Source organism: Vombatus ursinus, unplaced genomic scaffold (assembly GCF_900497805.2).
Source record: "Vombatus ursinus unplaced genomic scaffold, bare-nosed wombat genome assembly UNPS02001419.1, whole genome shotgun sequence".
NCBI lineage: Eukaryota > Metazoa > Chordata > Mammalia > Diprotodontia > Vombatidae > Vombatus > Vombatus ursinus.
Genome location: NW_020941197.1, coordinates 30,133,722 through 30,152,045, shown reverse-complemented (window position 1 = coordinate 30,152,045; position 18,324 = coordinate 30,133,722). Strand labels below are relative to the sequence as shown.

The following is an 18,324-nucleotide window of genomic DNA, read 5'->3' as shown; positions in this document are numbered from 1 at the left end:
GGGAAAGTAGGATAAAGTGAGGAATATTAAGAGGTTTGATATGAAAAGAAGGTTCTCACAATGTATATTTTCTGGGAAGTAAGAGATAAGGTTCTCAGATAACAGAATAGAAGAAAGGAGTGTGAGAGGAAGGTTTGAGGAGAGAAGAGGACTTTGGAACAGCTTCTGAGGAGAATGGAATAGGGAATCAATTAGGGAATAGTGAAAGAATTGCCTTGCTGCAGTGAGGGCCTAGTTGAGATTAAATAACACAAACCAGCTATAGATAACATAAAAGTCATTAAAATAACATGAACAAATAGATGACATAAAATAGATAAGAAATGTTATTAAAATAACAAATAGATAACATAAATATTGTTAAAATAACAAACAAATAGATAACAAATGGCTCTCGTTTATGTGCTTGTGTAGCTTTCTCCAGCTTCATTCACATGAGCAAGAATGATGAGGCAGATGATGAGAATAACCCAGCGTTGGGGTTTGACGAGGAATGAGCAGGTGTAGGACAAGAGGGCAAGGGATCTGAGAGTAGAAGATGGTGTGGAGTTTAACTGAGTGGAGATTGGGAAGGGAGAAAAGTGAAGTCAGAGCAATGATAAGGACATGAAAAACTACCTAGGAGGGAAGGGATTACAGGTCATGATAAAAACAAAAAACAGGTATAGGAGGGGCAATACATAGGAAGAAGTGGAAGGATAGAAGATTATGGTCAAACAGAAGAATATGAGAATTTTTTTAAAGAAGAAAGTAGAATATCAGTGAGTAATGGTGAGATCCAGGATAGGATGATCCTTGTTTGTGGCCGAGGTGGAGTGGAGAAGTCAGTCATGGATTTTGAGGAGACTGAGATTCTTCTTCTTCTTCTTCTTCTTCTTCTTCTTCTTCTTCTTCTTCTTCTTCTTTTTCTTCTTCTTCTTCTTCTTTTTCTTCTTCTTTTTCTTCTTCTTCTTTTTCTTCTTCTTCTTCTTCTTCCTTTTCTTCTTCTTCTTCTTCTTCTTCTTCTTCTTCTTCTTCTTCTGTACCCACAAAGACACGTTCACACTTTTCCTAGTTTATAAATGATTTCATAATGGCAATAATCATAAACAGACGTGCATATAAATGTGATTACATATGATTATACAATCTTAGAAGGAAAGATTATTAACAGAAAGATAGAGAGATAAAGAAGAAGAAATACATCCCCAATCCGAGGAAGCACCAACTCCTGAACATCTGACTGGTGAAGTCCTGTATCACAGCCGTCAGGGTCTTGGTTGGGAAAGTCCCTACGGCAGAGCATCGTCTCCGAGGGAGACTCCCAAAATCCCTTTCCCAAGAGAGAACCTTTTTATCATCCTTACACAAAGAAGGCAGGGAGCCAAGGAACAGGTGATCGATCCTAAGGACCTGAGAGTTTTTACCAAAACTCTCCAACCTCAAGAACGATCTTTATTACATCAAAAATGTCTTGGGTCAATACCCAGGAACTGGCCAAGTCCCTGGATGTTTACCTCAAGACCTTCTTGTAAGGAATAGTTCCCCAAGGTGGGTCTGGGTTGGAACAAATCCCAGAATAATACATTAGGGAAGTTCCTTGTCCCTTGGCTTAGGCTGTGGATAGGGAAGATCTTATACATTAACCTTTCACCCTGATTCTTTAGTGCTGGTTGTTCATATTTTCATGGTCCATGACAAACTTGGCCAAGAGCACACTCCTTGCTCCCCGATGCCACTCTTAGAACCTCCCTGTGCCATCATCACTCAGCATCTGTTTCTCCTTTGAGGTTCATTCTATTGTCTGTATCACATGGTCTATTAGCCTTCAGGTCACCCGTTCTCAAGGAGCTCAATACTTGGTTCACATCCCAGTCTTCTCCTACGTTCTAACCCCTGCTCTTATCCTAGTATTCTTGACGATGACCCCTCAGACACCCTTGCTTTCCATTTCATCAGCCTCATCAGCTCCCATGACTTAGAACTCTACCTCAACAACCCACAGAGATAATCTCACTTTAGAACTCTCCCCCACTCAAAGAGGCTTCATCCACATGATTTTGAAATCAATTTCTCTTTTCTATGGAAAATTTCCTTTCCTTTTATATCTCCCTCTGCTTAACTCTTCCTAAATCTGTCCTTCGGGCTACACTGTCACCTCCAGTCCCTCTAATTTGCTATCACTACATGTTCTCCCAATCTGTCACCTCTATTCTGGTCTTACTTTCCTCCCTTCATAGTCTTGATCTTCTAATACATAGATAAATAAATTATAAGCAAATGAATGAACAAATAAACAAAAATAAATAATGATGATAATTGGGTTTACAAAGCACTTTACAAATATTATCTCATTTGATCCTCACAACAATCCTCGAAGGTAGATGCTATTATTATCCCCATTTTACAAATGAGGAAACTGAGGTTGAAAGAGGATAAGTAACTTATCAAGATTAAATAATAAAAATAGCTAATATTTACATTAACACTGTGTGCCAGGAACTGTGCTAAATACTTTACAATTAGTATCTCTTGATCCTCACAGCATTCTGGGTGGTAGGTGCTATTATTATCCCCATTTTACAGATGAGGAAACTGAGGTTAAAATGACTTGCCCATGGTCACACAGGTGGTAAATGTCTGAGGATTAATTTGAACTCAAGTCTTCCTGACTCTAGACCCAGAGCTTTATCCAGTGCACCACCCAGATTACACAACAAGTAAATATCTGAGGCAGTATTCAAACTCAGGACTTCTTTACTCCAAGTCAAATATTTTATCCATTGTGACACTTAGTTATCCCTATAGCTAAGCAGTTCAGTCATGTACTGTCCACTCCCTTGAATCCTTTGCCCTCTCCCCATCCCCTCCAAATCCTACTGCTAGTCACACCCTGTCACTGGTCAACCCTGGATCACCTGCCTGCCCCACTCCTTCTCTTGAGCTCTGAGGAAACTCAAATAACAGACTCAATGAGGTTGACCCTAAATTCATGTTATCTAACTGCAACTAGGCCCTCACTGCTATAAGGCCATCTTTTAAACTGTTCTTTGATGAATTCTCTATCATTCTTTCTATAGCAACTATTCTAAGCCTTCCGCTTCCACAAGCCCCTAATGCCACCCTCAATCTCCCTTCTCAGTAGATGTCTTCACTTCCTAGTTTACTGAGAAAATTGAAGCCATTGTTTTATACCATGCATCTGGCTTAACAGTGGATGTGTGCCCCACAGATAACAACTTCTTCATTTACCTTACTCAATTCCCATAAACATTTATTAAGCATCGACTACATGCCAGGCACTGTGCTAAGTGCTGGGGATACAATTAATAAAAAGATAGTCCCCGCCTTTAAGGAGTTTACAGTCTAAAGGGTGAACAACACACAAAAGGTGGAAGGAAAGGAGGGAGAATGGGACACTGGGGTGCATGGCACAGGAGCATCTTGTTCTGTGGAGTTGAAACTAGGCAGAGCATCAATGTGGAGTGAGCTGAGAATCCAGTTTCTGCCCTCTATAAAAGAAGGCATTGGGAGGAGTTTGGTACTCTACCCTTCCACCCTCCAGAGGGGAGAAGAGGTTGAGTGAGGTGGTGCCAATCAAGGCTTGAGTCAACAGCATGACAGTGAGTTCAGAAGTGATGAGCTTATGCTGGGAAGGGTAGCTTGTTCCTTGGAGTAGGAACCAGGCAGGGCAGAAGATGCAAAGTGTATACTGTACTTCTCAAATTTTTTCTATCTTCACTTATCCTTTCCTCCTTTGCTGTACTTATACATTCATATTAAGCATATTTTCTTTCTTTTTTTCTTGTTGTTTTTTTTAGAGCATATTTTCACATTAGTCATGATGTACAGAAGAATTAGAACTAATGGAAGGAACCATGAGAAAGAAGAAATAAAACAAAACAACGAAAGAAAAGGAGAGCAAATAGTATGCTTCCATCTGTATTCAGACTCCATAGTTCTTTTGCTGGATGTGGATAGCTTTTTCCATCATGAGTCTTTTGGAGTTGTCTTAGATCCTTGCATTGCTGAGAAGAGCCAAATCTATCAAAGTCAGTCATTGCACAGTGTGGCTGTTACTGTGTACAATGTTGTCTTGGTTCTGCTCATTTCACTCAGCATCAGTTCATATAAGTCTTTCCAGGTTTGAGAAAAGAATTTCTTCTCTACTTGATCCTATCCCTTTTCATCTCCTAGAGTTCACTTATTGATCATTCCCTTATCCACAAACTCTCTCCTGCCTATTAACAAATATGCTTCCTTAACCCCATTCCTTTGCCTTGATTTCAACTTACTATCTCCTCGAGCATTTATCTTATATCTTTCCTCCCTTCCACTATCAAACTCCTAGATGGAGTGGATTATACTTGGCTGTCTCCACTTCCTTACAGACCACTCATTTTTAAAATTTAAACTAAATAAATTTTTTCTTTTAAAATAATTTAATAATGTTTCTTTTATATCACTGTCATTTCCAATTTACTCTCCCTTCCTCTTCCATAGAACCCTCCCTTGTGACAAGGAAGTACAGTTCAGCAAAACAAATGAATACATTGGCCATGTCTGAAAATGTTTTCCTTGTTCTGCACCTATAGTCAACGACCTCTTTACAGAATGAGGGGACAGAGATAGGAGTGGGGTGGAAGGGGGAGGGCAGGTGACAATCATGCCTAACTGCCAGTTTTTCAGCATTCCTTCCTCATATATTACTGTGGTCATTGTGCAAACTGTTCTCCTGGTTCTGTTTATTTTTCTGTGAAACAATTCCTACAAGTCTTCCCAAGTCTCTCAGTTCTTCATATATGTCGTTTTCTACTGGCATAATAATTTTCCATCACATTCATATACCAGTTTTTTCAATGAGCAACTATTTTCCTTCCATTTCTTTATTCCTATAAAAAGTTCTGCTATAAATATTTTGGAATATAAGGTGCTTTTTCCTCCATCTTTGACCTTGTTGGGTTATAAATCCTAGTAGTGGTATCACTGAATAAAAGGGTATATTTGATTACTTCTCAACCCCATGCAATCTTCTTTCTAACTCACCACTTGCCTAAAATTGCCCTCCCAAAGCTTGCCCATTAAATAGTTAATAGTTAACTATTAATAGTTAAATCTGATGACTACTCCTGCTGCTCTCCTTCCAGATATTATTTGTGTCCTTGGAATCAGGTTGGGGAAAATGACCACAGTAATATGTGAGGAAGGAATGCTGAAAAACTGGCAGTTAGGCATGATTGCCACCTTTCTGACCATTCCCTCTTAGCCTTCCTTTGTTCAGTTGTTTCCAGTCTTGCCCCACTCTCTGTGACTCCATTTGGATTTTTTGTTTGTTTTTTGGCAGAGATCCTAGAGACATTTCTCATTTCCTTCTCCAGCTCATTTTCCAGTTGAGGAAACTGAGGCAAACAGGGCTAGGTGGCTTGTTCAGGATCCCACAGCTAGTAAATGTGTGAGGCCAGGTTTGAAGTCAAGAAGTTGAGTCTTCCTGTCTTCAGGCCTGGCACTCTGTGCACTATGGCGCCACCTAGCACCCTTTAGTCTTCCTCATTAAATTATTATCCATCTCTTACCCTTTAAATGTTGCTGCTTCCCAAATTCACTGTCCTAGGCCCTTTATTCTTCCTTATACTCTATGTTCTTTTCCTTGGTGATCTCATCTGCTCTCATGGGTTCAGTCATCGTCTCTGTGTGGATGGTTACCATCTATTTATCCAGCTCTCATCTCTCTTGAACTATAGTCCCACATTTCTAATTCCTGGCTGAATATCTCCACCCGAATGTCTGCCCCATCAGCATCTCGAACTCAACAAGTTCAAAAATGAATTATCTCCCTTCCCCATTCAAGCCCCACCACTCCTCTCAACATCATGGTGAGCATTAACTACCATCCTCCTGGTTATCTAGGTTCACGACTCTGGGGTCACCTTTGCCTCTTCCCTCTTTTTCATTCTGCAGTCCCAATCAGTTCCCAGGTCCGGTTGATTCTACTTCCTTGACATCTCTTTTATCTGTCTCCTTTTTTTCCCCTCATACCACTGTCCTCCTACTACAGGCCCGAATCACTTCTCTGATCACTCCCACTCCTCCCTCTAATCTTTTCTTCATCTGAAACTTCCCAAGGCACAGGGCTGATTATGTCATTTTCCACACTCAATAATCTTCGACTTTGATACAAACTACTTCTGACATTCAAGACTCCCATAAGCTGGTTTCAGTCCACATTTCTAACCTTATTTCACAATACTCTTTTTCATGTACTATACATTCCAGCCAAGCTGGGTGATTCCCCAAACTCAAAATGCTGTCTCCTACAACTTACATGTGTACAGGCTAGAATACATTTTCTCCTCACCTTTTCTTTCCAGAAGCCTCATCATACTTCAAGGTCTATCTCAAGAGCCATCTCCTCCATGAAACCTTCCTTGATCTCCCCTGGTTGTTAATGTTCTCCCTTCTCACATTTTTGCAGTACACGTTCTCTGACATCTCCTTTCCCTGTATCATCCTTAACTGTGTACATTTTGTATTCCCCTGGAGGGCAGGCAGGGAATACATTGCCTTTTTCTTTGTATTCCTAGTGTTGTTGTTGAGTTATTTTAGTCATATCCTACTCTCTGTCACCCCATTTGGGGTTTTCTCGGCAAAGATAATGGAGTGGTTTGCCATTTCCTTCTCCAGATCATTTTACAGATGAGGAAACTGAGGCAAAAAGGGTAAAGTGATTTGCCCAGGGTCACACAGCTAATGAGTGTCTGAGACTGGATTTAAATTCAAATCTTCCTGACTCCAGACCCAGCAATCTATCCACTGCTCCACCTAGCTGCCCATTCCTAGTGACTAGCATCATTTTTTTGTACACAGTGTAAGCATCTATTAAATATTTGTTGAATTGAATTTTCTAGTGCACTTTGCATATAATATTTTCTATTTTGCATTTAATATTATCTGTGCTTTTGCCATTCCTCAATAGAATACAAGTTCCATGAAGGCAGCAGCAAAAACATCTACGTTTTATATCTCCTCCAGCATCTAATTGTTGTAGTGGGAAAATGACTGGATTTGGTTTCAGAGGACCTGGGTTCCCTTACTAACTGTATGACCTTGACAAGCTATTTAACTAGCCTGGGTCTCAAGTTTCTCATCTTCCAAATGAGGGAAATCACACTAGATGCCCTCGAAGGTCCCTTTCACCTCTAAATCCACAATCCTTTGATCCCATAGTGCTCTGAACAAAGCAAATGCTTATTAAATGTGTTGCAAAAATGAATGATTAGAAACAAAAGAAAAATGAAAATTTCTCAAGTCAATTTTATTAATAGAAATGTTTAGAAACAATTGCAATCCTTAGGAACCTCCCTCTGATACATGAAAATGAAATGAAAGAGAGATATTCTGATTACCCCCCACCCCCAAATTCCCACAAACTGCAACCCATCACAAGATATAGATCCACTCTTCCCTACTTAAGTGTGTTTCAGTTCAGTTGCTTGAAAACAAACAAGACCAAGATTTATTAGACACACAAACCTGTTACGTGCCTATAGGAACCTATGGAATTGACCCCTACAGCTTCAAAGCAAGAGAAGAATTGGGGCCACTGAAGAGAGGACATACAATTTCATTTTCTGCGGTTAGCTAAGTCAAAGTAAGTAATTGCCCCGAGAACAGAAAGACTATGTAGACAGCAATGAAAGGAACACCGAGTATTTCCACATATGTTAGACACAGAGAAACCAAAGACAAAGTACACTGCAGTAGGTAATGGAAACCTTCTCCTTTGCTTCTTCACCCCTCTCAGTATGTATGGGGCAGAGCACCTCCCATCCTCCACCCTCTGGTGAATTTGATTCTGTAGAAAAACACCAACCAACTACAAAGAGTTTATACAAACAAAATGAGCCAGGCCTGCTGTCTGGAGTATCAGGAATCAGAGGCCTTTTCAACGTCTCAAGATCCAAAAGTGAACAATGAGCAGATGAGCTAATGATGGGAACACTTATTATCTACATCCCTTCTGAATTTTGTATTCTGTGTAATCTATGGAAACATTACAGCAAGAGAAGACAGTGATGATACACCCTAGTCAAGAGAGCTATGGGATCCAGGAAAAAGAGAAGTGAAATAGTGTGCTTCTTTGGCAATATCAGACCAGGCAGTCTGATGAGTAGAAAATACTTCCATCACTCTGGAGCACAAAAGGGATAGTATCTGGAGAGTGATGAATGGGTCCATGCACCAGCTCTGGAGAGACTTGGGAGGAATGAAGAACAATGGTGCCACTCTTACTTTCAGTATTCAATTCGACTCCAATAGAACATGGTGCCCAGGAGAACACAGAACTAGAAAAAAATTAAGAATTCATTATATTAGCAATACCTCTGACATTTAGGGGAGTGTAACATTCAGGTTTATTCTACCTTCAAATCTAAGAGGCATCCTTCCTATTCTATCCTATCCTAAAAAACACTACTAGGACATTGGTTGAGAAGAGGTATTACTTATAAACTACTATTTAATTGCCCCAAATATCCCCACCCTAGAATCTTCTGATACATTAGACAGCCTTTTCTATTCCCATTCTTATTTCTGAATCACTCCCCTCAGGAACACACCCTTCTTTTGATTACAAATATAGTTCCAAATTAATGGATTCTACCATCACCGTGGATCAAATTCCTAACTTGGGGTTCTTGCTAATAGTGTTTTACTTATTACCCTAAAGGGCAGTCTCCTTTTTTATTTTTATTTATTACAATAATTACTATAAATACTCATACATATACATACATACATACACACACACATATTTGGACTGGACCTGTGGTTTCATTGATATTGGGAACTCTAGGTGAGGAAACTGTCTCTATCAACGTAAATCCATAGCTGTTCTGCAACTTATAGCCAGATAGTTGCATTGAGTCCTTGAGAAGTTAATTGACTAGCCCAGGGTCACACAGTATTTAGAAGTGGCAGGACTTTGAACTCAGATCTTCCTGACTCTGAGTTCCTCCCTCTATCCACTATGTCATACTTCCTCTCTGTAATAGTGGTTAAAAAGTACCAGTAAGGATGGGATAATTGACTTTTGTGAAATATGGCTTGCAGAGCTTGTGAACTTTCCCATTCAAGTTTTAGTTGTGACTTATAGTTTCCAAAGTGTCCTGTTCATGTAACTGGGCTTTTCTGAGACCTCCAGGAAGTAACTGTGGCCAAGCATTAGAGCCATTCAAACGTAGGTAGGCATGGCTGTGGGCTCCTATACTGGCTCTGCTTATGAGATCAGCTAGGAGGGGAACCTAAGGACACAAGGTTCAGGATAAACCCCTAGTCCTGAATTTTATGTCCTTTACAGATGAGGAAACTGAGGCTCAGAGAGTTAAGTGACTAGCCCATGGTCACACAACTAGTATGTGGCAGAAGTGGCATTTGGACTCAATTCTTGCTGATTACAAGAGCAGTTCTCTCGCCACTATGTGTTCCTCACTTTCCCAATTATGCATTCTGTATATAACCACCATGTATAAAGGGCTATATGAAAAGGAGACCATTGGGAAAAGTGAAGCTGTCACAGGTCAAAGGAGGGATACCAACTAGCCTTCAGCTGCATGGATTGGTTTCTTAAGACTAGAAATTAGAATATAGATACTTAATAGCAACTTTTATGCTTCTCGCATCCTCTCATCATTACAACTCACACCAAGAAATACTTACAGTCCAGCAGAGAATGGCAAATCCAAACCATGCAACACCCCAGGCATGTCGGTTCATTGGTCCAGAGATCAGATCATAACAACCCTGGGGAAGGAACCAAGGAGCAATTAGTGTTGAATCATACTCCTCTAGCAGGATGTGGAAGGAAAGGGATGATAAGGGATAGATTACAGCAGTATTAGACATAATAAGGCTATTCTTCCCTTAAGGCATTATAGTATAGTGGAAAGAGCTCACTGGCTCTAGAGTGGAAATACAGGGGTTCAAATCCCACTTTGAATGCTTAACACTTGTATGACCTTGGGCAAGTCACTTAACCTACATGGGTTTCAGTTTCCTTTTCCTGTAAAATGAGAGCGTTCAACTAGATGCCCTCTGAGGTCTCTTCTAGCTCTTGATCTATTATTATCCATGTTCCACCAGACAACTCAGTTTATTTTATTTTTTTCCTAATTGCATGTAAAAATGATTTTTAGCAATCATTGAGTTCTAAATTCTCTCCTTCCCTCCTTACCTTGTTCCCTCCTTGAGACAGTACGCAATTTGATATGTGATACATTATAACATATAATTATATGTTACAGAATTATATAACATATAACTTATATGTTATAAAATTACGTAACATAACTTACATGTAAGTTATATAACATAACTTACAAATATAACTTATATAGGTTATACAAGTTATATATGTGCAATCCATATTAGTCATGTTGTGAAAGAAAACACAGACCAAAAAAAAAAATCCATGAAAAAAATAAAGTGAAAAATAGTGTGCTTTGATCTGCATTCAGACTCAATCAGTGATCTCTCTGGAGGTGGAGAGCATTTTTCATCACGAGTCCTTTGGAATTGTCTCCAGTCATTGTACCGCTGAGAATATCTAAGTCATTCACAGCTGATCGTTATACAGTATTAATCACTATGTAAGATTGCTATTACTGTGTACAATGTTCTTCTGGTTCTGGTCACTTCACTTTGCATCAGTTCAGACAGCATAGTTTACTCAGCATTGCTTTATTGAGGTGGGAGTACAATAATTTTTGTTGAATAGTTTAAAACTGGTGCATTTAAGTCCTTCTCTATTTAATAAAAGTGTTGGTATTTTGGCACTTGTAGCATTTACATATATAATAGGGAATTGTTGAATGATGGCCCAGTTCTGGCGAGGTGCACAATCAGCTCTTCTTGCTGCAAACCCACCTGGGGGGTTTTGTGAGCCTGCTTCTAGAAGTCAGTGATGATGGTGTAATGGAGGTGCTTGGCTGAGGTGGGCGGGAGCCGGCTCAAACCAGCTTAGAACTGATTGTTAAATTTTCGGTATGATAAATTTTCGGTATGAGTATTTATACCTCAGAAATTACCAAGCCAGAAATCAGGTCTTTATTTGTTGTTTTGTTTCATTGATTGTCTAGACTTAAGAAAGTGATAGATAAAATGTTAAATAATGCAGATTCAATTAAAAAGTGTGTTATGGGTAAATTTTTTTCAGAGAACTGGTTGTTAAACATTTACCAGCACACCCGTGAGTCCTGCCCACCATTTCAGAGCTCGCTAGGTATTCTGTGATCATTTCCCATTCATGTGCTGGGCTGTGAAGCAAAACTTTTAATTGGCTGATTAGCCCAAACTGAGTGTGCATACAAAAGGCCAAATTGAGTTCTCTTTTTCTTTGCGGTAATTGGTGTGTATGGTGGGAGGGGGTTAGGAGTGACGGGGGAACGTTTTAAATGCCTGGTGAGGAGAGAGCCCTTTTGTATCTGCAGGCCTTGCCACAGTACCTACAGCACAGTAGCGGCTTAATAAATGTTTATTGATTGACTGATTATCCTGTTATGTGGCCTTGAACACATGATTCTGTTGGTTTTCTGTCTCTGTTGTTTCATTCTTCTTATTCTTAGGTGAATAAAGGTTGGAGATGGAATAGACTATGCTACATCCATGTGAACTAGAAGTACTACCAGAGCACACCAATGTTTGCCAGCAGCTGAGCCTGATGAGGAACAGGGCTCCAAGGAGCAACTTGTGGGATCCAGTTCAGCAGGAAATCAGCCTGGCAGCCTGGATGCCATGTCCTGCAGCAAGGGAGTGAGTGACTCATTCAGCAGCTAAGTCGTGTCCAGAAGGGAAGCTGGTGAGCCAAATGGTCAGTAGCAACCACTTACATTTGAGCTTGGTCTCCTTCATGGACTAAGGGGGTAGAGGAGAGAGTTTGCCCTGGTTTTTTTGGGGGGGGGAGAGAAACAGATGCATTTGTACTTCTGTTCACAGATCCTTTGTAAAAGATAATTGGTGTTCATTGTTTATTAATGATCTCGAGGAGATACTAACTAGCCCTGGCAAATAGTATTGGGGCAGTAATCACTGGCAATTGATATGGGGGGGGGGAAGGGAAGAGACTGGAATTGGGGCTCAAGCTGACAGCATTAGGAGAACCTGCTATTTGGTGCAGAACCTGCAAGGGAAAGATGTAACCAGCCATGCTCTGAGGACCTGGCTTGCCAATACAAGTGAGAATAAGGACCTCTAGAATTTATATGGGCTCCATGTACAGTAACTTTAGTTCAATACTCCTACAAGGTAAATTATTGTTACTAAAATTGGCCACCTGCCTCAAAAGCAAAAACAGAAAAACAACCCACCTACAACATGTTAGTGATTCTAAGGAGGATCGCAGATTTTGTTGTTAAGGGCATTTATTAGTTCAGAACAAATTTAATCACAGCTGTGTGATGACAGTCATACTTGTAATAACCATTAACCGAGAGCACTATGTGAGGATTATCATAACTTACTCAGTGTCATCAGTCAATGCACAAAAGAACACGGTGGGGAGAAAATGACATCATGGGGTGGAATTAGTCCATTAAGAACAATGTTATAAATAGTGACTTGACTTTACAGTACAGTTGGTTTTTTTCTAATCATTCTAAAATATGGTTATAATTCACTATAGGACAACAACAATCAGTTGTTTAAGCTTTAAGCTTCATGTTTGAGCCTTATAGTAACTCTGTAAGGCATTATTATATATATTAGCTTCCCATTTTACAGATGAGGAAACTGAGGCTCAGAGAGGTTACGTGACTTGCCCATGGACACACAGTCAGTAAGTGTCAAGCAAAGATGAGATTCAAACCTAAATCTTCCTAATCACCCTGCTCAAGGATGACATGCAAATTCATGAAGCCTTCCATATTTCTTATTTGAGGCAGCAAGGTGATACAGTGGATAGAGTACTGGGCATGGAGTCAGGAAGACTTGAGTTCAAATCTAGCCTTAGATACTTCTTAACTATGTGACCCTGGGTAAGTCATTTAACCCGTTTGCCCCAGTTTCCTCAACTGTAAAATGGGAATGGCACCTATTTTACCGGGTTGTTGTGAAGATCAAGTGAGGTAATATTTGTAAGTGCTTAGCATTCTGCCTAGCACATAGTAATCGTTTTATAAATGCTTATTTCCTTCCCCTTCCCCTGATTGCAAGTCTAGCACTAAATCCACTATTCCAGGCTACTTAACAGTATGCCCTTTTTGCCTTTCCTGTGTTTTTACACGTCACTCCTCCCTGCTCCCTATGATCCCTTCACTGGTCAACTTACAGTTCCTCAAACATGACCCCCGCCTTCTATCTCTGTGCCTTTCCCTGGCTGTCCTCCATCCCCAGAATACTCTGCCTGCTCACCTCCGCCTCTGAGTTTCTCTGGCTTCCTTTAAGACTCAACTCAAAGATTACCTTCTCCATCTGCTGATGCCTTCCCCTTTCAGATTTCCTTCCCTCTACTCTATGTACCTTCTATATTGTCTCCCTCATTACAGTGTGAGCTCCTTGAGATGCTTGAGCCATGTCCTGACCTTTCTTTGTATTCCCAGCACTTGGCACAGTGCCTGGCGTCTATACTTTGCTGGATCTTTGTCCTGGCTGCTCCTACTAATCATAGGTATCCCCCAAGTCTCTGTCCTGGGTCCTCTTCTATCTTTCCTTTATGCTATTTTGCTTAGTGATCTAATAAATTAACATCTTCATGCAGTTGATTTTCAAATCTTTTTATTCAACCCTATCCTCTCTCCTGACCTCCGGGATTGCATCTCTGGCTCCTATTGGACATCTTGAACTGGATGTCCCACAGACTCAAACTCAGCATGTCCAAAAGTGAACTTGTTACCTTTCCCCTCACATCCTCCCCTCTCCCTAACTTCCTTATTACTGTTAAGGGCATCACTGAACCCATGGTCTCCCAGCTTGCAACGTAGGTCTCACCCTTGATTCCTCATTTTTTCCTTCCCTCCCCACCCACTTCCCCAACCAATCTGTTGCCAAGCCCTGTCAATTCTACTTTTGCAACATTTCTCGTACACACCTCTTTCTCTTCTCTGCCATTGCTACCATCCTGGTACAGGCCCTCATCATCTCTCACCTAGACTACTGGAATAGCTTCCTAATTGATCTTCCTACCACAAGTCTCTTCTCCCTCCAGCCCATCTTTCACTCATCTATCACAATGATCTTCCTGAAGTTTAGGTATGGCTATGTCACTCCCCCATTCAATAAATTCCAATTTATTGAGTAATTTTTTATTATTACTTCCAAGATCAAATATAAAATCTTCTGTTTGGCTTTTAAAGCCCTTCATCACTTGGCCCCATCCTACTTTTCCAGTCTTCTTACACTTTATTCTCCTCCACATATACTGACATCCGGTAACACTGACTTCTCAAGGTGTTCTATCTCCTGCTTATAGTCCTTTTCATCACCCTTCATCCCCAGAATGCTCTCCCTCATTGCCTCTGCCTTCTGGCTTCCCTGGCCTCTTTCGAGTCTTAGGTAAAGTCCCACCTTATATATTTAGCATAGTGCCTTGATAAGGTACTTGATAAAGTAAGTACTTGATAAAAATACTTGTTGACTAAATGAGATAGTATATATCGAGAACTTTTTAAGTCTTAAAGTATCATATAAAAGTCATATGAATATGCATATTATATATATGTATATACACAAGCTCATGCTTATCTTACATAAAGTTTAATGTAATAGAATATCCCAATGCAAAAATGAGAGGTCATAGTAGTAGCAAATTGAAATGACTCAAGAAAAGCTGACTAGAGAGCTTCGTTATAGGTAAATTATGAAAGTGCCCGTGTAACATAAAAATATAAGAACTACTACACTGTACCACTGAAAGTCTTCAGTCTGGTATTATGCAGGCCCAAGAAATGCACTGTCAGAGAGCACATATGCCCATCCCCATCAAGATCAATCTTAAACATGAGATTTTTGAAAAAATCACAGCTACTTACCTCTTTGTTGCCATTTTTGCTTGTCTTTTTAACACTTGTCCTAATCCTTTCTGAATCCATTCACATTTCCTACCAATGCCATGTCTTTCAGTGTAAAGGGTTCCATAAGTTACTGTTGTGTGTCCTATGTTTTTTTTTCTTTTTTCTCTTCTTGTTTTTTGGTGAGGCAATCAGGGTTAAGTGACTTGCCCAGGGTCACACAGCTAGTAAGTTTCAAGAGTCTGAGGCCGTATTTGAAGTCAGATCCTCCTAACTCCAAGGCCAGTGCTCTATCTACTGTGTCACCTCACTGCCCCTCATCCTTTGTTTTTGAAGAGAACCAATGATATCACAAGGTGATGTCTTGATTTGTTCGTGAATTGGATTTAAGTGAGGCAGAGTTGCACAAAGTCGTTAGTCTCATTCTCTTTTCCTGTCATCAAAGTCCAGTTACAGGACAAAAGTCAAGATGACTGGCGAAAGCCCAGGATGCAGTGGATGACCCTTGCGTCTTCGATGTCTGACTAAGCTCTAAGCACTCCACAGCACCTGCTTCAGCTAACCTTCATGGCCTTTCGAACAAATTGTTCTCATCTGCCCATTCCCCCAGGGGAAATCTTCACATGCTTAGGGTAGATACCCCCTAACACACCAGCATGCTTGAGCCATGTTGGTTACTCTCAACCTGGTTTAGCCTGTCTGCCAAGATGATTTACTAGGGTGTGGCTGCTACAGCTTCTTGGAGCCACAGATGAGAGTTGGGTGATAGGGCAGCTAGGAGGCACAGTGGATAGAGCACTGGCCCTGAAGTCAGGAGAACCTGAGTTCAAATCTGGCCTCAGACCAAACACTTGACACTTACTAGCTGTGTGACCCTGGGCAAGTCACTTAACTGTGTAACCCTGGGCAAGTCACTTAACCCCAACTGCCTAAAAAATTAGGAAAAAAAAGAGAGAGTTGGGTGATAGGTGAGCACCAAAGATGGATGAGTATCCCTGAAAAGGGCTCATTAGCCCTCACGCTGGAGGTGCCGGTTCTCCTGAACACCTCTACACCTCTCCATAAGTTATTACTTACCATTTGAAGTGCCCCTTTTGTCCAAAACTTACTTTAGTCAAGTTTCAAAAAGTGACCGCCCGTTATCTTTGCATTTGGGGATTTAGGGAATAAGTCTACATTTCCATTAACCAGGCCTTCCCTGGTCATCAGATATGACCAGCGCTTAGCAGTGTTTGGCACACAGTAGGCACTGACCTACACTACCATGGCTAACGACTAAATACTTTTTGGCCTGTTGTCATACCACAGGCCTCCTACTCCTACCTCATCACTATCACTTTGGTTTCACTTCTCTGAACCTCTTCTGTTTTGTTCACGCCTTCTGGAAGATATAGTGACCAGAGATGTGCATGGATCTGTTATCTCATCACCGTGGGCACTCCCTCCAATGATGCAAATTGTAACACATTCCTACCTGCCCATCCAATGAGACTGTCCTCTGTGTACTCCCATAGATTTGCCAAAGGGAACCCGCCTGACTTGCAGGGAGCCTTCTTCACATTTACTTTATATTGTGTGAACACCAATGGAGCTCGAGAGCGGTCCATCCCTTGCTTTTGCCACATGACCAGCCTATCTATCATTTCGGTCATTAAATTTCTCAGATGATATCCTTTGCACCACAACTCTTGTGTAATTCCTTATTTGGAATGTATTGCTCATGTCCATCAATGAATTTATCCATTGACTTTTGGGGGACCTCAAACTTTATTTTATAGAAGGATAGGAAATGCCTTCTATTTTGTTTCTTATACTTTTCTTCATGATGAGCAACATCTGTTGTCTTCAGTAGTATATTGTATCAACATCCTCAGTGAATCATCTAGAATGACTCCCAAGGCCCTTACCTGGGTTACAACTAATGGTGCATTTCTAAATAGCATCATTTTCTAAATGTATTTTGGGTTATTTCTCTCTAAATGAGTTTGCACAGTAATAACTTTGTGAAGTACTGTATCATCAGTTTTCCTGAGAAATGTTCATTCACAAGCAACCCACCCCCTTCCCAAATCACCATGACATTTTGAAAAGCATGTCAGGTTATATTCAGAATATCTTATATTGTGATAGGAAGCAAAAATAGATCTGGTTTCAAAATCCAGAGGATATGGATTAAATTCCCTCCTCTGACATATGACGTACCTAACTCATTTATCCTCTCAGTGCTCTAGGCAATTCTTGAAGACCATATGTTGCTTAGTTGCTACCCTGCATGGGTAGAGGGAATTTCTTTCTCAGGAATTCCCTGAAACAATGAAATTATAGGTTCAGTTTCCCTCTCTCTCCACTCCCCATATGTTCTATTGCACTCAGACAGAAGATAATATTAGTTCAGTTGTAACTAGCAGCATTTACAACCAAAGGATATAGAAATATATCTTAGATTAAACCCTCTGGTGCATTACTCTGAACTCTCATGACATTTTGCTCCTAGCTCTCGTATACAGTCATCATATTCTCTTTTGCTTTGATGTTGTTTTTAAGCATGCCCTAATACTGACTGTTTTGACTGGATGTCTTCCATGCCTGGAACTCTCCCTCTTCACCTCTGCATCTTGGCTTCCTTGATGTCTCAGCTGAAGTCTTACCTTCTTTCTTCAAGAAGCCTTTCCTGGTCCCACTTGATCTCACTACTTCCCCTCTGGGATTATCTCCCATTTACCCTGCACATATTCTTTTTGTACATAGTTGTTTGTTTGTTGTCTTCCCCATTAGACTGAACTCCCTGAGAACAGGGACTAATTTCTTTCTTTATATCCTAGGTGCTTAGCACAGTGCCTAACTAAGTAAGTCATTGAATGATTGTTGCCTCAGGTAAACTGAGACCTGGGAAAGATCTTAATTTAGAAGGACCAAGGTCACCCACCACATCCTGGGTCAGTCCCAGTAATTTTGACTTTTGTCTTGCCACTGGACTTCCATGATTGTGGAAGAGAGAGTGAGGCTGATGACTTTTCATGGCTCTGCCTCACTTAAATCCAGTTCACATGCAAGTCATGACATCACCCTCATGAAGTCATTGGTCTTTGAGAACTGAGGACCAAGAGCAACAACAACACAGTAGGTGCTTACAAGTGCTGCTGTTTGTTGTTTGTCCTTCGTTCTCAAAGAGGATCATGAAACTGGGAGGTGATGCCATGACATGTGAGTGAATTGGATTTAAGTGAGGGAGGATGGTGCAAAGTCATCTGTCTCACTTTCTTTTCTGGAGCCATCTTGGTCCAGTGGCAAGATGTGGATCAGGATGACTGGAGATGTCCCAGTGTAATTATGCTAGTTGACTGCCAGA

At 40.6% G+C, this 18,324-nt stretch overlaps 1 protein-coding gene across 2 annotated transcripts in view; it reads right to left on the bottom strand.

The window, feature by feature from the left end:
* Positions 1–7,285: 7,285 nt before the first annotated feature.
* Positions 7,286–18,324, bottom strand: part of UPK1B (uroplakin 1B) — a 41,596-nt gene continuing 30,557 nt past the window's right edge. For both annotated transcript variants that reach the window (XM_027867863.1, XM_027867872.1), the window contains 2 exons: positions 9,694–9,777; positions 7,286–8,321 (listed from right to left, as the gene is read on the bottom strand). In XM_027867863.1, the coding sequence (XP_027723664.1) occupies positions 8,271–8,321; positions 9,694–9,777 (135 nt within the window). In that variant the 3' untranslated portion in view covers positions 7,286–8,270. The remainder of the gene's footprint in view (positions 8,322–9,693; positions 9,778–18,324) is intronic.